The following is a 17,056-nucleotide window of genomic DNA, read 5'->3' on the forward strand; positions in this document are numbered from 1 at the left end:
GAAAATTCTTCAGCCCAAGGGAGTGTGAGAGTGGTGTTTTGCTCTCAGGCCAAGGCATTGTTTTAAAGTCACCAACAGAAACAACCCTCACAATCCAAGATAGATCTCAATGTTGGCATCATTCAGTCTTTCTATTGATTGTTGTGTGAGCTCAAGACAGGATCAGCAATCTGTAGGCACTACATCCTGGGTTCAGACCTAATCAACTCTAATGGGTTATCACATTATCCCCCAAATAACGGGTATCATAGACCCCATCTTGTGTGATTAGAAAATTTAAATATACCTGGTAACTTTTTACCCATAACTAGCAATTTGAAGGAGAGATAGAATTTTGGGTGCTGATATTTTCTTATAAAACTGTTGCTCAAAATGGGTGTTCTACACTTTAATAATGTATGATGATCTTGGCAGAGAAAGCAAGCCCTTAGCTTTCTTTTGATAGTCCCTGAGATGTTGGCTATTGAAAGCTCTCTTTATTTATGCACAAGTATAGTTAAAGTTGAAACAAGAATCCCTCTCATCTTGGCAACTGCAGGGTGTGGAGGATCAAAACGTTTCCAGAAATAAAAGCATACAACTCAATTTAAGAAAGTAGTCTCTTACTTCATACAGCTTGAGTCAATTAGCCCTATGTGTTCTGGGAAATTCTTGCTATAAAGTGACAGACTACTGACGACTTTGAAGACGAGCATGGCATAGTTGAAAGAGCCTCGGAAGGTTTGGAGGCTCAGGCTAAGCTGCAGTTCTACCACTTACTGGCTCTGTGACTTGGGCAAGCCATTTTATTGCTCTCTGGCTCAGTTTCCACATCTGCGAATGGCAGTAATAATGCCCACCTCACAGAATAATTGTGAGTATCAAAGAGATAATGTACACTATAAAGCACATTACAATGCACTATATAAACAATAATTACTAAAGATTATTCTTGATGTTGAATATATTGAATGGTATCCTACAATATTTAAGGTATTTCCATTAATGCCTTTGTTCTATGACCCCATTCTCAGGAAAATCCGTTTTGCTGGGTCGTAGGGTGTGGGGGGCTTTTCAGTAGCAGTTTAATAGCACCTTTATTTATAGAAACTTTACAGTTTACAACATGGTTTTAATTTTCTTTATCTCATTTTCATTCACCTACAGTCTGAGAAGTAGTCAGCATGGTAATCAATACCATGTTATAGGACAGGCATCTAAGTCAGAGAGGTTAGAACATTTTTTCCATGTTAGCTCAGTAGTAGGCAACAAAGAGTGATTTAGGCTAAATTTGCTGATTCCAAATTTAAAAATCTTTTTTTTTTAACTGCACACACTGTGACTACGTTACAAAAATATTTTAGGGGTAGATTCACAAAAGCTACTAAGGTATGGTGACAGCACACTGATGGGCCCAGTATGGGGCAATTCTGGCTTCTGCATGAGAGATCCCTGCAAAAAGCATGCAAAAGTCCTGTGTACTTGGTGAGAGGGGAGAGGTGGTACGGGAATCAATTTTACAAAGCTCTACAGGTGTGGTATGGTGACATCAGGGCCACCATGAGAATAAACATCATGATGAAGTACTGCTCTTCTTCGGCCTGATGGTGGGTCCCACTTTTCCCCAGCCCTGCAGCAGGACCACAGGGCTTCAGGAAGGTCCCTGCCAGGCCTACTGTACCAAAGCACAATCTGCTCAAGTTCAGTGGGAGGCATGGCCTCCAGGACAGTGGTTTGCTGGTTTCCAGACTGTGAAATGCAGTTGCTGTAATAGGTGCAAATGGCACCAGGTGTCCGACTGGTGGGGGTGGGGTCAGACCAAACCTGGGTTCAGCAACTTTGGTACTTGGATTTTATATAAAAAGAAGTAGCCTGGGGCACACAAGGCTCACTTGGATCTTCATTTAAATAGAAGAACGCAGGGAGGTTGTTTCAAACATGTACATGATCTATAATGTCGGTCCTGGCAGCAAACTAGAAACAAGAGTCATTTCAAAGTAATGCATAAGTTTCTCCTCTTTTATTAAGAGTTCTTTCAGTGTCCTAGGCTTGAATTTGGACTGAGTTTGAAAATAAGATGCATTCTTCAGGCTCATCATAGCTGCACTGCAGTGTCAATCAACCCAAGTAAATGGTGAACTGGGCAACTCCCCTATGCTGTCCTGTGGGAGGTACCTGGGCCGCTGAGTAGAGAAGCTAAAAGAGAAAATCTACTAACCCATCCACCATATAATCACCCTCTGAGATCATCCACAAACTCTCAGAGAAGGCAAAGCCACGTCCAGCTCTTGTAGGCAGCAGGAATGGCACCAGGTGTTAGACTGGTGAAGTCAGACCAAACCTGGGCTCAGCAACCTCCATACTTGGGTTCTGGCTAGGAGAGAATTCGGAGTCCAGACCCAAATTGAAAGAGAGCATTTCCTGGGTAAATGACAGAAGTAGAAAATGTAATTCCTAGAAGAGATGGGCTTAAGAAACAAGTTCTAGAGGTAAAGGAAGGGCTCCTGGAGCTTGAGAGTGAGGAGGCTAATGGGGCCTCCAGCGAGGGAGAAAGGGAAAGAAAGGCAAGGGTGAGCTCCCGGGAGGAAGAACACCCTGGCTCCTCTGTCCTAAGGGCTTTAAGGGTGGAGATCTTAGGGGAGGCCCCAGGGGGAGATCTCAATGGGATATTCAGCAGTTTTCCAGGTGTCTCCTTTCTGGGTTGTGGTCTCCACTGATGGATTGGCTGGGGACAGGGCAGGGGGACATTATTCAAGCTGGTCCTGACATCAGCCTTGGCTGGTTTTATTGCTTATCTGGGCTGGGAGCTGAAATAAAACTAGGATCTTATCTCTAGGGAGGAAAGGTCAGGAGGTCCAATCACCCTGAGGGCTAGGTCCTACCCTACAATTGTCCTTTGCAGCTGGGGCTTTTCCACCCCGATGACCTTCTATACCTGGCCCATGGTCCTTGCTCTGCTCATGTCTGTCCAACTGCCTACAACACAGCTACCATACGTCTTTCCAGGAGCTTATGATTTTTCAGGCTTTATGTGTGGCCTAGTTTTAGATATATTGCTTGTAAGTAGCATGAATATTTTTAAATCACTCTACAGGTAAGTTTATTCCAGCTCTGGTGTGGCGGTTAACAGCATTATCCAGACCACCTGGGTCCTATCCTGGTTCTTCTATCCATCTCTGTGTGACCCTGTACAATTTCCTTAATCTCTGTATACAGTATCTCAGTTTTCTCATTGGTAAAAAAGCTGAGGATAATATACTTCATCATAGGGTGATTGTGGAGGGTAAATAAGATAAAGTTCTTAGAATAGTGCCTGCCTTAGAGTAACAATCAGTAATTAATTGTTAGCTATTTAATTTTTTCGTGTGGAAATTGGTGTGTTTGGTCTCATTCCTACCATTATTTTGTGTTTTCTTTTCCTTTTTTTTTAAAAATATATTTTATTGATTTTTTACAGAGAGGAAGGGAGAAGGATAGAGAGTTAGAAACATCGATGAGAGAGAAACATCGATTCAGCTGCCTCCTGCACACTCCCTACTGGGAATGTGCCCGCAACCAAGGTACATGCCCTTGACCGGAATCGAACCTGGGACCCTTCAGTCCACAGGCTGACGCTCTATCCACTGAGCCAAACCAGTTAGGGCTTGTGTTTTCTTTTTACCATCCTTTTCCCTTTATTTATTATCTCTTTTCCTATCAATATTCTCTTTTTTTTACACTGTATTTCTATTATTTAATAATTCTACTTAAAATTTTACTGCTGTATTAAGATATAATTGATATGCAATTAGATGAGTTTTGACCTATGTATACAACCGTGAAGCCATCAAATCAATCAATGTAATTGACATTTCCATCACTCCGTTTTAATTGTGTTATCTTAGATTCTTTGACTATTTAGCATCCATTAATTACAGGGCCACACTAATAGGCAGTCATTTACGTCTCCTGTGCGATCCAGAGCCCATACTCTGAGGCACCTTGTTATCTGTCATACAACAAGCCAATATTTCCCCTTCTCGGAATCAACCCGGGTCCTGGCCCCAGACAAGTAGTGACAGTCCCTATGCCCCAAAGCCCGCCAGGATTCTTCGAACTACCCAGCCCTGGGCTGGCTTCTCTGCCCGATCTTACCTTTGCCAGGGAACACCAGTAAAAGCTCCGCCTAAGCTTTCCGCTTTGTCTTTCTGCCTCCTGACCAAACTTGGTGTTTCTCCATGTGGCCGTGGGTGGCCTGGCATGCCCCTTTCTCTTCGTAAATGTAAGTAATAAATTCTTCTTTTCAGTGGTATTGGCCTCTCTGTGTCATCACGCAATCATCTCCATAAATTAAAATCCTGCTGGTACAAATTGATTCAATGCCCCCAAGCTTTCTCAAGCCTCTTGGTAATTGCTTTTCCCATTTCTCCTCCCCCATTACCTAGGCAAGCGCTGGTCCATTTTCTGTCAGTACAGATTAAGTTACACTTTTTCGAATTTTATATAGTCACACACACATTATGTATTCCTTCCCTTGAATTTTTTATTTAGGAAATGATTTTGAATTCATTCTTGTTATTGTGTTGTTTCCAGTTTGCAGCTGTTCTAAGTAAAACTGCTATGGACATTCATGTACAAGTTTTCTTGTGAACATATGCTTTCATTCTCTTGAGCAAATACCTAGGAGATAAACGAACATGTTATACAGTGGATGTAGAGTTAACTTTTAAAGAAACTGCAGTTTTCCAATCTTACATTCCTACCATCAGTGTATGAGGGTTGCGGTTACTCTGCAATCCTCACCAACGTTTGGTATGGTCAGTATTTTTAATTTTGGCTATTTTAGTTGTCATATATTATTATAACCATAGTTGTCTTAGTTGTATCTTTTAAACGAAAGAGTAGTTATTTCTATATCTTATAATTAAAGGAACATCTTAATATCATATTTGTACTCATCATTATATTTTACTCCATGTCTTTCCTCAGAGTTCATTTCCTCCTTGCTGAAAATATATGTTAACAATCCTCTTACTGAGGTTCTGTGGGCAGCAGATTGTCTTAGTTTTATGTATTTTTATTTCGCTCTGTCTTGAATGACAGTTTACCTGGTATTAAGTTACTCTGCATATATTGTCTCTGGTCTCTGTTGTTGCTGATTAGTCTCCTGCTAGTCTACTGTCAGTCTTTCATAGGTTATGGATCTCCTCTTTCTGCTGGCTTTTAAGAATATCTCTTCATTTTCCGCATTCTGCAGTTTTACTATGGCATGTCTATATGTGGATTTATCTTTACACTATTCATAACATCTAACACCATTCTGAGGTGAGAACTTTCTTTGATTCTGCAACATTCTCATTTGTTTCTCTTCAAATAAACAGATCATGGAGTTGCTTAATTTGTCTTCTATTTTCTTTCATTGGTTTTTTAAAAAAAATACGTTATTTCTTTGTCTTTTTGTATTGCACTTTGGATGAATTCCTCAGCATTATGTTTCAATTCACGCATTATGTATTTAATCATGTCCAGTTGAGAGTTTCTTTGAAAACAGAAACTTAGATCTCATTCACTTTTTATAAGCCCAACCAAGCCTAGTCACGTGCCTTTTATATAGAAGTTATTATATTAAAAAAAAATGATTGATGCTCCCTGAGTGCCCCGCACCGACATGGGAGGCGCTTGTCTGCACTGGGGTGACTAATTCTCGGCTCTCTCGGTTACAGCCAGCAGCGCTCATTTCTATTGCGGAAGCTCTGAGCGCGGGGAAGGGAAGGGTGGGTGCGGGAGTGAAAGGTGCGGGACTGCAGGCATCAGGCCGGCTCCTGGCGGGAGGAAGATGGCTAAGGGCGAGCGGAGGAGACCCCTCCAGCCACTCAGAACTTGATCATTCCAAAAAAGGAGATCCACACGGTCCCGGACATGGGGAAGGGGAAGCGGTCTCAGGCATACGCCGACTGCATCGGATTCATCCTGACCCTCAACGAAGGTGTGAAGGGGAAGAAGTGACCTTTGAGTACAAAGTCTCTGAGGCCACTGAGAAACTGGCTGCTCTTCTCCACACTCTGGACAGGTGGGCTGATGAGCCTCGTCCAGTGGACCGGCCCTCTCCATTTGGGAACAAGGCCTTCAGGACCTGGTATGCCACACTTGACCAGGAAGCAGAAAATTGGGTGGCCACAGTGGTCCCCACCCATCTGGCAGCTGCTGTGCCTGGGGTGGCCGTTTACCTAACGGAGTCAGTGGGGGACTCCACGCATCGACTATGGCACAGGACACGAAGCAGCCTTTGCTGCTTTCCTCTGCTGTCTCTGCAAGATTGGGGTGCTCCGGGTGGACGACCAAATAGCTATTGTCTTTAAGGTGTTCAGTCGGTACCTTGAGGTGATGCGGAAACTCCAGAAAACATACAGGATGGAGCCAGCAGGCAGCCAGGGAGCGTGGGGCCTGGATGACTTCCAGTCTCTGCCCTTCATCTGGGGCAGTTCACAGCTGATCCATCACCCGTATGGGGAGCCCCGGCACTTTGTCGATGAGAAGGCCGTGAATGAGAACCACAGGACTACCTGTTCCTGGAGTGCATCCTGGTCATCACTGAGATGAAGACGGCCCCTTTCTGAGCACGCCAACCAGTTGTGGAACATCAGTGCTGCCCCCACCTGGTCCAAAGGGAACCAGGGTCTCACCCGCATGTGTAAGGCTGAGTGCCTGGAGACGGTCCCCGTGATCCAGCACTTCAAGTTCGGGAGCCTGCTGCCCATCCATCCCCAGCCAGAGAGCCACCGCAGCTCCTGTGTCTGCCCTTCCCGACCCCAGCTATGGTCCCCTCCCGCCCCCTCCCTCTGTTCTTTCTGTTTGGGGAGAGGCTGTTTACTGGGGTGGTGGTGAGTGCGGGGTTGAGGAAGGCTCAGGGCACAAGGCTGAAATACCCAGGTTGGGACAAGTGACCAAAGGGTGGCCAGTTTCCTGACTTCCGCCATGGTGGATGGTCCCTGGGCCCTGCTCCACCCTGGCCTGCCTCTCCTCCCTCTGCCAGTCCTATTTTGAGGTCCAGGCTGTTCTGCGCCACTGCGGGAGGGAGGCATTTTGCTGATTTTGTTGCTCTCTTGGGGTTGGAGCAGTTGCTCCTCACAGGTGGGTCCCTTTCCCAAGCTGAGTTTGGGTGGCGGGTGTTGTGAGGGCTGGAGGCTGAGGCTGGTGGCAGCCTTGGCTGGAGTGGGGCAGGGAGAGTCATTGGCTGTTCTTGCCAGTAACCCTTCCAGCTCCTCCTCATGGCTGCACTGGGCCTTCGAGTACCTGTGTTCAGGGCCTCATCCTGGCTTTTCTGTTCTCTGGCCTTGGCTTTGCTGGGTCTTCTCCCCGAGAGTAGCCTCTGGAAGCTGCCCCTTGGGTGGGCTGGGCTCCTGGTGAGGCCTCCTCTCAGCTTTCTCTGGTGGGGGCAGGGGGCTGGGGGAGTGACGGCAGAGACTGAGGGGCGTTGGGCCAGCTGTGGTTGGGGGGAACCTAGGTTCCTCTCCGTATGTTCTTACGACCACTTCTGTTTGCTCCTCACCGCGGCTTGCTTTTCCTGGGCCCTTGGCCTTGCTTCCCTGCTGCCCCTATGGGTGGTGGGTGAGTGGGCTGCAGGAGGCTCAGGAAGCCTGCTCCCTTGTCCTCCCAGCTCCCTGGACTCACCGCTCGGGACGAGGGCGTGATGGCCCCCCAAGCCCGGGCTTTGGCTCTGAGGATGGGCAGGCCCACCCAGAGGGTGAGGGGGCGCCGGTAGCAGCATGTCCATTCCAGAGTGTGTTAGGGCTGCTCCTGGGGCTGACCCTGCCCACGCCCAGGCTGCCCTTCTGCATTCCCCACGCCTCCTGTCTGGGCCACATGCCCTTTGGGACCGGGGAGCACACAGAAGCACAAGCCAGGGTTTGACCTGGGATCTGGGTCAATGGCCTGGCAGAGGCTGGGACAGGAGTCACTAGAGTCACAGAAATAATTTCCCAGGAGAGGCCCCATCAGTGCCCGCCTCCCTCCCAGGTCCAGACACCGCCTTCCTGTGCCCTCACAGGCCCCCTCAGCCCCTTGGCGCCTTCATTGCTGCTCGGATTAAAGCCTCTGTTTTGGAAAAAAAGAAAAAAGTCATTTTATTTCTTCTTTATAGATATGTAATTTTATTAATACCCAAATATTACATTTCCATAGAACAAAATATATCATATAAATAAATTTACAACTTAATTTATAAAGCAACACATTATTATATTAGATTCTGTCAATCCAAATAGATTTTTATGCAAAGTTAGAGTGCTTTTGTTGTGATTCGGCTTTAGGAGTACCCAAACCTTGTTTTGCTCTTTTTGGGCAAGTTTTTGGAATCTTCTGGCAGAACTCTTGGGTTATGGACATTCCAGACAGTCGTGAATTTTGGATCACTTTAGTTTTTTTATAATTTCCATCCTTTTTTATGCCATATCCTGAACTAGTAGAAAGGTAAGAACGTTCTCTGTTTTGCTTCCCCTGCTCTATTTGCTGGTGCTGAGCATTTTGTGTCAGCACGTGGAATGATGGCAGCAGTTGGCTTTGTGAGCAAGCCATCCATCCTCTCTTCAGTGGGAAGATACACTAAAGAAGTTACTCCTTCTCTCATACCAGATGACACCTCTTTCAATTTCTCCCAGCTGTAATCTGAATGGAGTGCATTTATTAGGTTAGGACTCCCAAGGTGCACAAGGGAAGATGCTAGGATCCTTTCAACAGAACTGACACAACCAGTTACACCAGTAAGACCCCATAAAATGGTTATAGCTCGAGAAGTCTAATGATCAGAAAGGGCTCCGAGCTGATCTGTGGAAGAGCTTCCCAATGATGGGCCCAGCTCTCAACTGTATCGTGTCTTCTCTGCAGAGAAGTGGAACATGGATCAATTCTTTAATTGCTGCTTTGACTCTTGGCGGGCAGCAACTGTTCTCCTCTTTCATATTCAGATGTCCGTGTCAGGCTGGGAAAAATTTCTACTATGGTTCTGCTTTCCTACTCATTCCTGCCTTGATCCTTCTGGCTGCTGGCTATGCTCTGAGAAGCCAGATGTGGACAATTTCGAGCGACTACTGCTGCCACTGTGCCCCTCCACACCGGAGAATCGGCCTCCTGGAGCGCAAGCTGGCTTGCCTCCGGTTCTTCAGCATCACCGGCAGGGCACTCATTGCTCCACTGACGTGGCTGGTGGCCACCCTGATGACAGGCACCTACTACGAATGTGCAGCAAGTGAATTTGTAACTGTGGACCCTTACCCAGTGTTTGACAACATCAGTGCCGGCGAACGGGAAGAGATCTTAGCTGGGTTTCCATGCTGCAAATCAGCTCCATCTGACGTGGTCCTGGTAAGAGATGAAGTAGCTCTTCTGCACAGATACCAGTCACAAGTAAGTTCCTGATTTTTTTTCCTGTTATCCTCTCCTATGTTAACTATCGTGGGAAACATTTCGCATCCTGCTGCTTCTCATATTGTCTGTTTATAGAACACAAACTAGGTGTCAATCATCAAAGTGATTTCTGCTGAGAAGCTATATAAATACAGTTAGGATATTGGGCTTTGGAATCACAGTCCTGGGGTTAAGTCTTGCTTTGCTGTTTAGTAACCTGCAAACCTTAAGCAACTGTTAGGTAACTTACCCATGCTTCACTTTTCTCAGATGTAAAATGGGGATATTAATGGGATCAACTGCATAGGGTCAGTGTGAGGAATAGATCAGCTAATAGATCTAAAGCTGACTGTAAAAACAATGAATTTTAGATATTGTTATTAAAATTATTATTACCATATGACTACATTTTATCTTGCTACATATATATTCTTAAATATGAATTCTTATAAATTAAAATATCTAAAATTACAGGAAGCTTAAATATAATTAAAAATAAACAACAATGATGGTCTTAAATTAAGTGTCCTTAGACAGGTTTGTGTGAGAAGTGGGATGAGGGAGTGGGAGGAAGGCCTGAACCACTTTTCCACATGTCTCCTCCTAGAACCCTATGAATCCAAACTTGTGAGGTTTCCCCAACTCTTTATGCTCTTATTTTCCTGTCTTATTCCCTTATTGGAACTCTCCTCAACTTCTTGCATCTGTTGAACTCCTCTTTAATGATTTAAGTTTGAGCATCACCTCCTCTGAGAGGTAATCCCTGATACTCTTCTCCTTGAAACAAGTTCATTTCTCTTCCATTGTGCTCCCCCCAAATGCTGTGTTTACACATATCAAAAAAAATGACACATTTTACCATATTTCTTGGATTGTTCTTTTGTCTCTCTCTTTAGGCTTAAAGACTGCAGAAAGACCAAATGTATCTTAAATTTTTCACAACCAAGAACCATGCACAGCACATGGTGGAGGTCAACCTGGGGCTCAATAAATGACAGCTGATGAATTAATGGGCGTCTGAGATGGCCTTTCCTCCACCATGCCAGCCTCTATTAAGTTTAATTGTGATGAGTATGTTGTAGGTTTTAGCCCCACAGAGTGTAGCTATCTTAGCGTACACACTGTAATCCCAGGCCTGTTGGTGAATAACAAACTGTGGAAGAGACCTTCACCTTCCAGACTGCCTACTGCTGGCTTCCCCAAATGTCTGAAACTTGTGTCTCTCACTTTATGTAATAACTGCTGAATATTGAAAAGAAGAATTAAAGGGGGGGGGGATTGTAAGAGTAGAAAACAGCCATTCACATCAATCTTTAATGGTGGAAACTAGATAGTTACAAATAAAATCTAGTTCATTTTCCTTTCAAAGTATATTTCAAAAACAAGTCGTAAAAACTAGCCAGCAAATGACTATTTGAAGGGAGAGGAAAAGGAAAACGATAAGTTGTTATACATTTAGGGACATAAGAGTCTGCTCACTGACTTTCTTCTTTGGTCATAAAAAAATAAAAGGAAAGAGCAACTCAGGAAGAAATATTAATGAATACTTGTTGGCACATCATTGAAGACGCCTTAGGAGGCTACCATTATTATCTATCATATCATTTTCGTAACCATCATTATCAAATACTTCTTAAGCCCCCAGAGAATGCATGGGCTTGTACCTGATGGTTGAAAAGTAAGGTTGAGCTAAAAGCAAAGAACATACTTTATGTACCTTTATGCAAAGTAGTTGGTGGGTTATAGCGTCTGCTACTTCAAGGACAACACTTAGAATTCATTCAAAACCCTTTGTAATCCAAAAACCAAGTAGAAATGGTTGGGCCTGTACCCCCATCATACCCATATCCATATCAAATGATCATCACCTTGTTAGTATGTTAAAAACTAGAAAAACAAATACCTTGTCCACAGTTTGGTCCTGTTTTGTGGGAATCCCTCCTACCATGGCTATGTCTTGACTATTCGAAGCATTGATGCTTTCTGTTTTCCTTTTAAATAATTACATGAAGATGCTGGGCTGGATTTTGATCACCTTGGCAACCGTCATTACCCTCGTGTCCTGCTGCTTGGTGAGGTGCTGCTCTCCCCTCACCTCTCTGCAGCACTGCTACTGGACCCACCACCTCCGCAACGAGAAGGAGCTCTTTGAGCAAGCTGCAGAGCAGCACTCACGTCTCCTCATCACGCAGCGCATGAGGAAACTGTTTGGCTTTGTTCCTGGAAACGAAGATGTCAAACACATTCGCATTCCTTCGTGTCAGGACTGGAAAGATATTTCAGCACCCAGTCTTCTCTGTGTGGGTGATGACTTGCAAGGTCACTATAGCTTCCTTGGAGGCCAGCTGGATGAGGCTAATGAGGAAAGCACACCAGGAGGTATTGAATTAAAACCTTGATTGTAGCACCTCTCCCAATTCAGGTTGCTTGACACATGCTTCATTCTTACGATGATGGAGTTTCAATGTAATTCCTTTATTTTTTACTCTCTCTTCTGTTATGTGTTTACAAAAGTCCATGCAAAACACCATTTCCAAAATCAAATTGTCTGATAATTGTGCCAATGTCTCATTGATGGTCTGGTAATGCCTACATTTGTCTTATTAAAACAAAATGGAATTTGGAGTTATATCACCATTAGAATCTCGGTTCTGTTATTTAATAGCTGTGCAAAAATTACTATTTTTAGTGCCATTTCATTGTCTGCACATAGTAGCTACCTCAGAGAGCTGTTGTAAGGATTAAATATGGTAACATAAGCAAAGTGCACAGCACAGTGGCTTTCCTAAGTAAGTCCTAACAAATGTTACCTTCTCCCTCCTCTTTGCATTGCATGTCTTTGTATCACTATTTTCCGTCTCTATTTTCTGTTTTTTGTTTGTTTTCGTGTTTTTTTGTTTTTTTTTTGTTCCTTCTATCTCTACATGCAGAAACTTTTCACTACTTCTGCCTCTACACTTAACATATCTGACCTTTTGGAAACCAGGATTAAAAGTCCGTTCATGGTGACATGTAAGGGAGAAGCCCATTGATGAAGGTCATCCTGCCATAACCAGGGAAAGATAATGCATTATTGTATCATCATTAGTATCATAAATACTATTTGTAGCACCTCTGTACTGGGAGCATTTTTATAACTATGACATATAAAGCTGTGCCTTTTCATTAATTGCAACTTTGCATTCAAAATCCATTTGAGGAAGCAAGACTGTAACCTCTATTTGCATATTCATTATCTACAACTCCAGAAGGGGAGACCTACCTGAGTTTCCTGTGTGACTTTGCATTTCTAATATTTGACAGTTTTCTAACTTATCTTGATTATTTCTGGTATATCCAGTGTCTTGTGCCTGATTTTTGCCACATTCACGTGGGCAACTGGGTCATTGGCCAAAATAAGCAAAATGAGGGCTTTTATTTTTTAAACCAAAACAATGCTCACTGGGCAATGGACCAAATGCCAATAGTGAAGCTGATGTTCAAGATTCAGAGAAGTCAAGCAATTTGCCAAAGGTCACACACTTATAAGTGATGGAACCAGAATCCAGTAGCCTGATGTCTGACCATGTACTCCACTGCAGTACAGCAACAGAAGGCAAATTATAAAACTTCCAGGGCCTTGTATGTGGAATTTTTCAATGACTAACTAAGACAGCCTGAGTTCCAACAAGATGCCGTATCACATCTGAGTCCCTCTTTTTCCACTTCCACTGTACCTGCATGTACAAGGGCTCACCTTCAAGACACTGTGTTTCAAAAAAAAAAAAAAAAAGACACTGTGTTTCCATGCTCAATGAGGCATAACTTTGGATCTGAGCGACTCAACAGCCAGTAGCACTGATTCTATTAGCCACAGATTACACGCTGGACCGGAAAGCTCGGGTATTCTCTTTCTCACGCAGGGAGTGGCAGAACACTATAATCCATCCATTTGTTTTCAATAGGCCATAGTTTAAATGGTCAAAATGAATGTCAGGAAATCATACTCTCTCATCATTCATATGGTCTTATACAAGTCAATCTCTGGGACTTAATTATCCCTGACAAGAGACAGGGGCGGGTGATTAAATTGTGCGAGTGGGTGATTAAACTATTTTGAATCCTGGACCCCTTCAAAGAGCCATTCTGGGAAAAGTTATTTTGAGAAAATATCCAAAAAAACTGCGCGCAGCGCACACACACACAGACACCACACACACACAGGCGCATATACCTCAGAGTTTGAATACTGTGGTAGGCTAATGGCTTCCCCAAAGGTGTTCATGTTCCAATCCCTGGAACTTGGGAATGTTACTTTATAATATATATGGCAAAAGAGACAATGCAGATGTGAAGTTAAGGATCTTGAGATGGGGATATTATCCTGGACTATCCTGGTGGGACCGATATAATCACGAGTCCTTATAAGAGGGCCACAGGAGGAATCAGTGTCAGAGAGAAGGCAAAGTAGCAACAGAAGAGGAGTGGGGAGGACTGTGAGAGTGATGCCTGAGAAATTAACCATTGCTGGCTGTGACGATGGAGGGGGTCATGAGCCAAATCAAGGAACGGATTCTCCCCTGGAGCCTCCCGAAGGAACACAGCCCTGCTGACAGCTTGACTTCAGCTCACTGAGACCGGGTCTGACCCGTGTCAGAACAGGAAGAAATATATACTGTTCTTACAGGACTCGGAGATAATAAATCTGCCTTGTTTTAAGCCACTACATTTGTGGTAACTTGTTAGAATGGCAATAGGAAATGAATACACATACCAACACATTTCAATTTATGGACACACAAGCCTGTCATGAATGACACCCTGTGGATTAAGACCTCTTCAAGGTAATTTCTAGGACAAGCATTCTGATTCTACATGCACTGATGCTCCGCCCTGGGCAAAACCATTGCTCCTGTAAATTAAATAAATATATCTATAATATTATAAAACACACTGCATTTTAATATTTTAAGGTGGTTTAAAGTGCAACCCGGGCATGTGCCCTTGACCGGAATCGAATCTGGGACCCTTCAGTCCAGCACTCCATCGACTGAGCCAAACCGGCTAGGGCTATTATAAAATATTTTATAATGTGGACATATTCCATTGGAAATGTGAGAAAACAAATGCCAAAGGGAAAAAAAAAACCCACTAATCTGGATCTATGAAGTGCTTTATTGTATATACATTTAATAAATCCAGAGTAATCGGCTTTTTGTTGATTTTCACTTTGAAATCATTCGAATTTGAGAAAGCTGCCTACAAAATCAGCACCTTGACCCCGGTAATAATCTAATAGACCCCATGAGATCTATATTTTGTTGGGTCAAAAGTCATCCAAGCATTTCCTGGCAGACCTAGAACATAGCATTTTGTAGGCAGCTCGGTAGTGCCTGCCGTCAGGGCGTTCTGCCTTTTGCCTCATTCTCATCATTTTCTGGGACTCGCCCACGTGCGCCAGTTTCTTCCTTGCCCAGTGCTCTCCGAGCCCCTTCCCCGAGCGTGGCAAGCCCGGGGTATTCTGACCAGTGGTGCCAGCACCGTCTACAGCACCCAAACCCGCCGGGGTGGCAGCAGGTCCTCGGCTCGGTGCGCCGCAGCGCTGGCACCCACCGTGTGAGCACCCGCGCAGGCTGCGCGCCTCCGATGCGGCAGTCCGCTGGGGTGGCCCGTCTAAGTCTTCCCAGGCTTACAATGGCCCTTCAAATCGCCGTCCTCCTGCCTCTGAGGCGTGGAGACGCTGTGCTCCCCCAGGTTGGTCAAGCGCAGTCACTGCACCAGGATCAGACCGCTCGTCTGGCTCCGCCCATAGGCGCCGGCCCAGAACCTGAACACCGTCTCACCTCCTTCACTCGCACAGCTCTGGTCTAAGTCATCGTCGTCTTCTGCTTAGATTAGCACCACAACCTCCTAATTGGTCTCCATACTTTCAGGCTTTGTCCCGCTTACATATATTTACACTCGGTAGCTAAAGTCATGTAGGCAGATTGTCCCTCTTCCAGCTGCTAAACCCTCCAATGACCCTCCGCGACCTGTAACCCCACCCCCATCCCCACCCAGTTCCCGGTGCACCAGCCACACAGGCTTCCAAAATGCCAAGTGGGCTCCGGGTTGAGGAGCTTTGCCTTGTTCCCTCTGCCCAAAGCTCTTTAGCCGATAACAAACCCTTAATTTACCGGAAATGAGGAATCCAGGAAAATAAGCACCGTGCATTCGCAAAGTTCCTTCGTGTATTGATTCTCATCATCTTCAGAAGAGTTCCTGCTTCCCCCCTCCCCCCCTCAAAGTTTAAAAGAATGCCCCATCAACCCTTAATACTGAAGTACTAAAGTGTATCTGGATGTTTGTTTTAATGTATTCCTCTGCTATAAGGAAGCTATTCTTCCTAACACAAGATCAGGATGCCCTCCAGTTCATTTTAAAATAATGAAAAACCCCTAACCGGTTTGGCTCAGTGGATAGAGCGTCAGCCTGCGGACTCAAGGGTCCCAGGTTCCATTCCGGTCAAGGGCATGTACCTTGGTTGCGGGCACATCCCCAGTAGGAGGTGTGCAGGAGGCAGCTGATGGATGTTTCTCTCTCATCGATGTTTCTAGCTCTCTATGCCTCTCCCTTCCTCTCTGTAAAAAATCAATAAAATATATATTTTTTAAAAAGAATGATGAAAGAAAACTTGAGAGCCTCATCATTAGGGACCTTACTACAAATTGCTGTTTCCCCCACTACACAAGGGAAACCTGCTTTCATACAGAAAACAAAACAAAGGGAAATATAAAAAAGTGTGAAAAATCTCCTAATGTTGGAGTATTTTCTTGTATTTCCCGCTTTTTTTTTTTTTACTTAACCATGTTCCTTTATTATAAACATAGTTATTTAGTATTCTTCTCATAAAAGTAACATGTTAAGCCACTTGTTTAGCTTTTGCCATTATGGTTCTTTGAAAAACTTCTTTGTAACCGATGCGATGAACTTACAGATGACATGTATACATTTGAAGCACATTCCTCGGCTTCATTTTACCAAGTCAAAGGTCCTGAACAATTTTCAGCGTACTGACACGTTTACATTGCTTATCAAAATTGTTACTGACATCTACACCCTCTTTATCAATTCACAGAAATACGCAATCACGGACACCTTTAAATCCGATTACAGCCGGGATCTGGATGTAGAAGCCAGATCTCCGGATTTGCCGTCGATTTCTCCCCGATTCCTTCGGAGTCGCTGTTCAGGGGCTGGGCCGATCCCCCCGGACCCGTGGGACCCGCCGGCGGAGCTTCCCTCCCTCTGCCCACTGGGTTCTGCACTGCTTCTCGCCCAGCTCCCGCGGGACGCCACGGACCTGGGAGGTAGAAGCGTCGAAATCACCTGCACCCCACCATCAGCCCGCACTTACAGTGCGCGCCGGTCCGCCCCACCAGGCCACCGGGTCGCAAACCGAAAAACCGGGAACGACGGAGGTCGCGAACTCCCTCCCTGAGCCTCCACCAGCGACTCCCTCCCGCTCCGGAACCAGAGGCGGCCCTTCAGCCCTGACTCATCGAGCGCGGATGCCGCGCGGAGGGGCTTCTCGGGCTCAGGCCCCGCCAAGCCCCGGAACCGGCCCTAGGTGTCTGTGACGAATGCCAGAGCCGGAGCCCTCACCATCCCTGCAAAACCCGAGCGGGCGTGGCGCAGGCGGCTGCTCAGCGCCCCGCCGGCCAGGCCCAACGAGTCG

The 17,056-nt window shown here is 45.1% G+C and overlaps 2 protein-coding genes and 1 pseudogene across 3 annotated transcripts in view; 2 read left to right on the forward strand and 1 right to left on the reverse strand.

The window, feature by feature from the left end:
* Positions 1 to 16,838, reverse strand: part of TRAPPC3L (trafficking protein particle complex subunit 3L) — a 55,208-nt gene extending 38,370 nt beyond the window's left edge. Inside the window, exon 1 of the mRNA XM_080663484.1 lies at positions 16,736 to 16,838. The gene's annotated coding sequence lies outside the window, so the exon portion shown is untranslated. The remainder of the gene's footprint in view (positions 1 to 16,735) is intronic.
* LOC308245898 (serine/threonine-protein phosphatase 2A activator-like) lies at positions 5,878 to 6,843 on the forward strand (annotated as a pseudogene). Its single transcript has one exon. The product of its transcript is annotated as a serine/threonine-protein phosphatase 2A activator-like (transcript).
* CALHM4 (calcium homeostasis modulator family member 4) lies at positions 8,101 to 11,848 on the forward strand. The gene is made up of 2 exons (XM_080663485.1): positions 8,101 to 9,360; positions 11,373 to 11,848. The coding sequence occupies exons 1-2, from the start codon at positions 8,800 to 8,802 to the stop codon at positions 11,757 to 11,759; spliced, it is 948 nt and encodes a 315-aa protein (XP_080519611.1). The 5' UTR covers positions 8,101 to 8,799; the 3' UTR covers positions 11,760 to 11,848.
* Positions 16,839 to 17,056: the final 218 nt, after the last annotated feature.

Source organism: Plecotus auritus (assembly GCF_963455305.1).
Source record: "Plecotus auritus genome assembly, chromosome: 4".
Taxonomy (NCBI): domain Eukaryota; kingdom Metazoa; phylum Chordata; class Mammalia; order Chiroptera; family Vespertilionidae; genus Plecotus; species Plecotus auritus.

What these genes read in the sequence shown, in the direction of transcription:
- CALHM4 (XM_080663485.1), top strand. Translation starts at nt 8,800, where the DNA reads ATGATGGGCCCAGCTCTCAACTGTATCGTGTCTTCTCTGCAGAGAAGT. An exon ending in TGCACAGATACCAGTCACAA is followed by an intron (nt 9,361 to 11,372) that starts GTAAGTTCCTGA and finishes AATTACATGAAG; the next exon opens with ATGCTGGGCTGGATTTTGAT.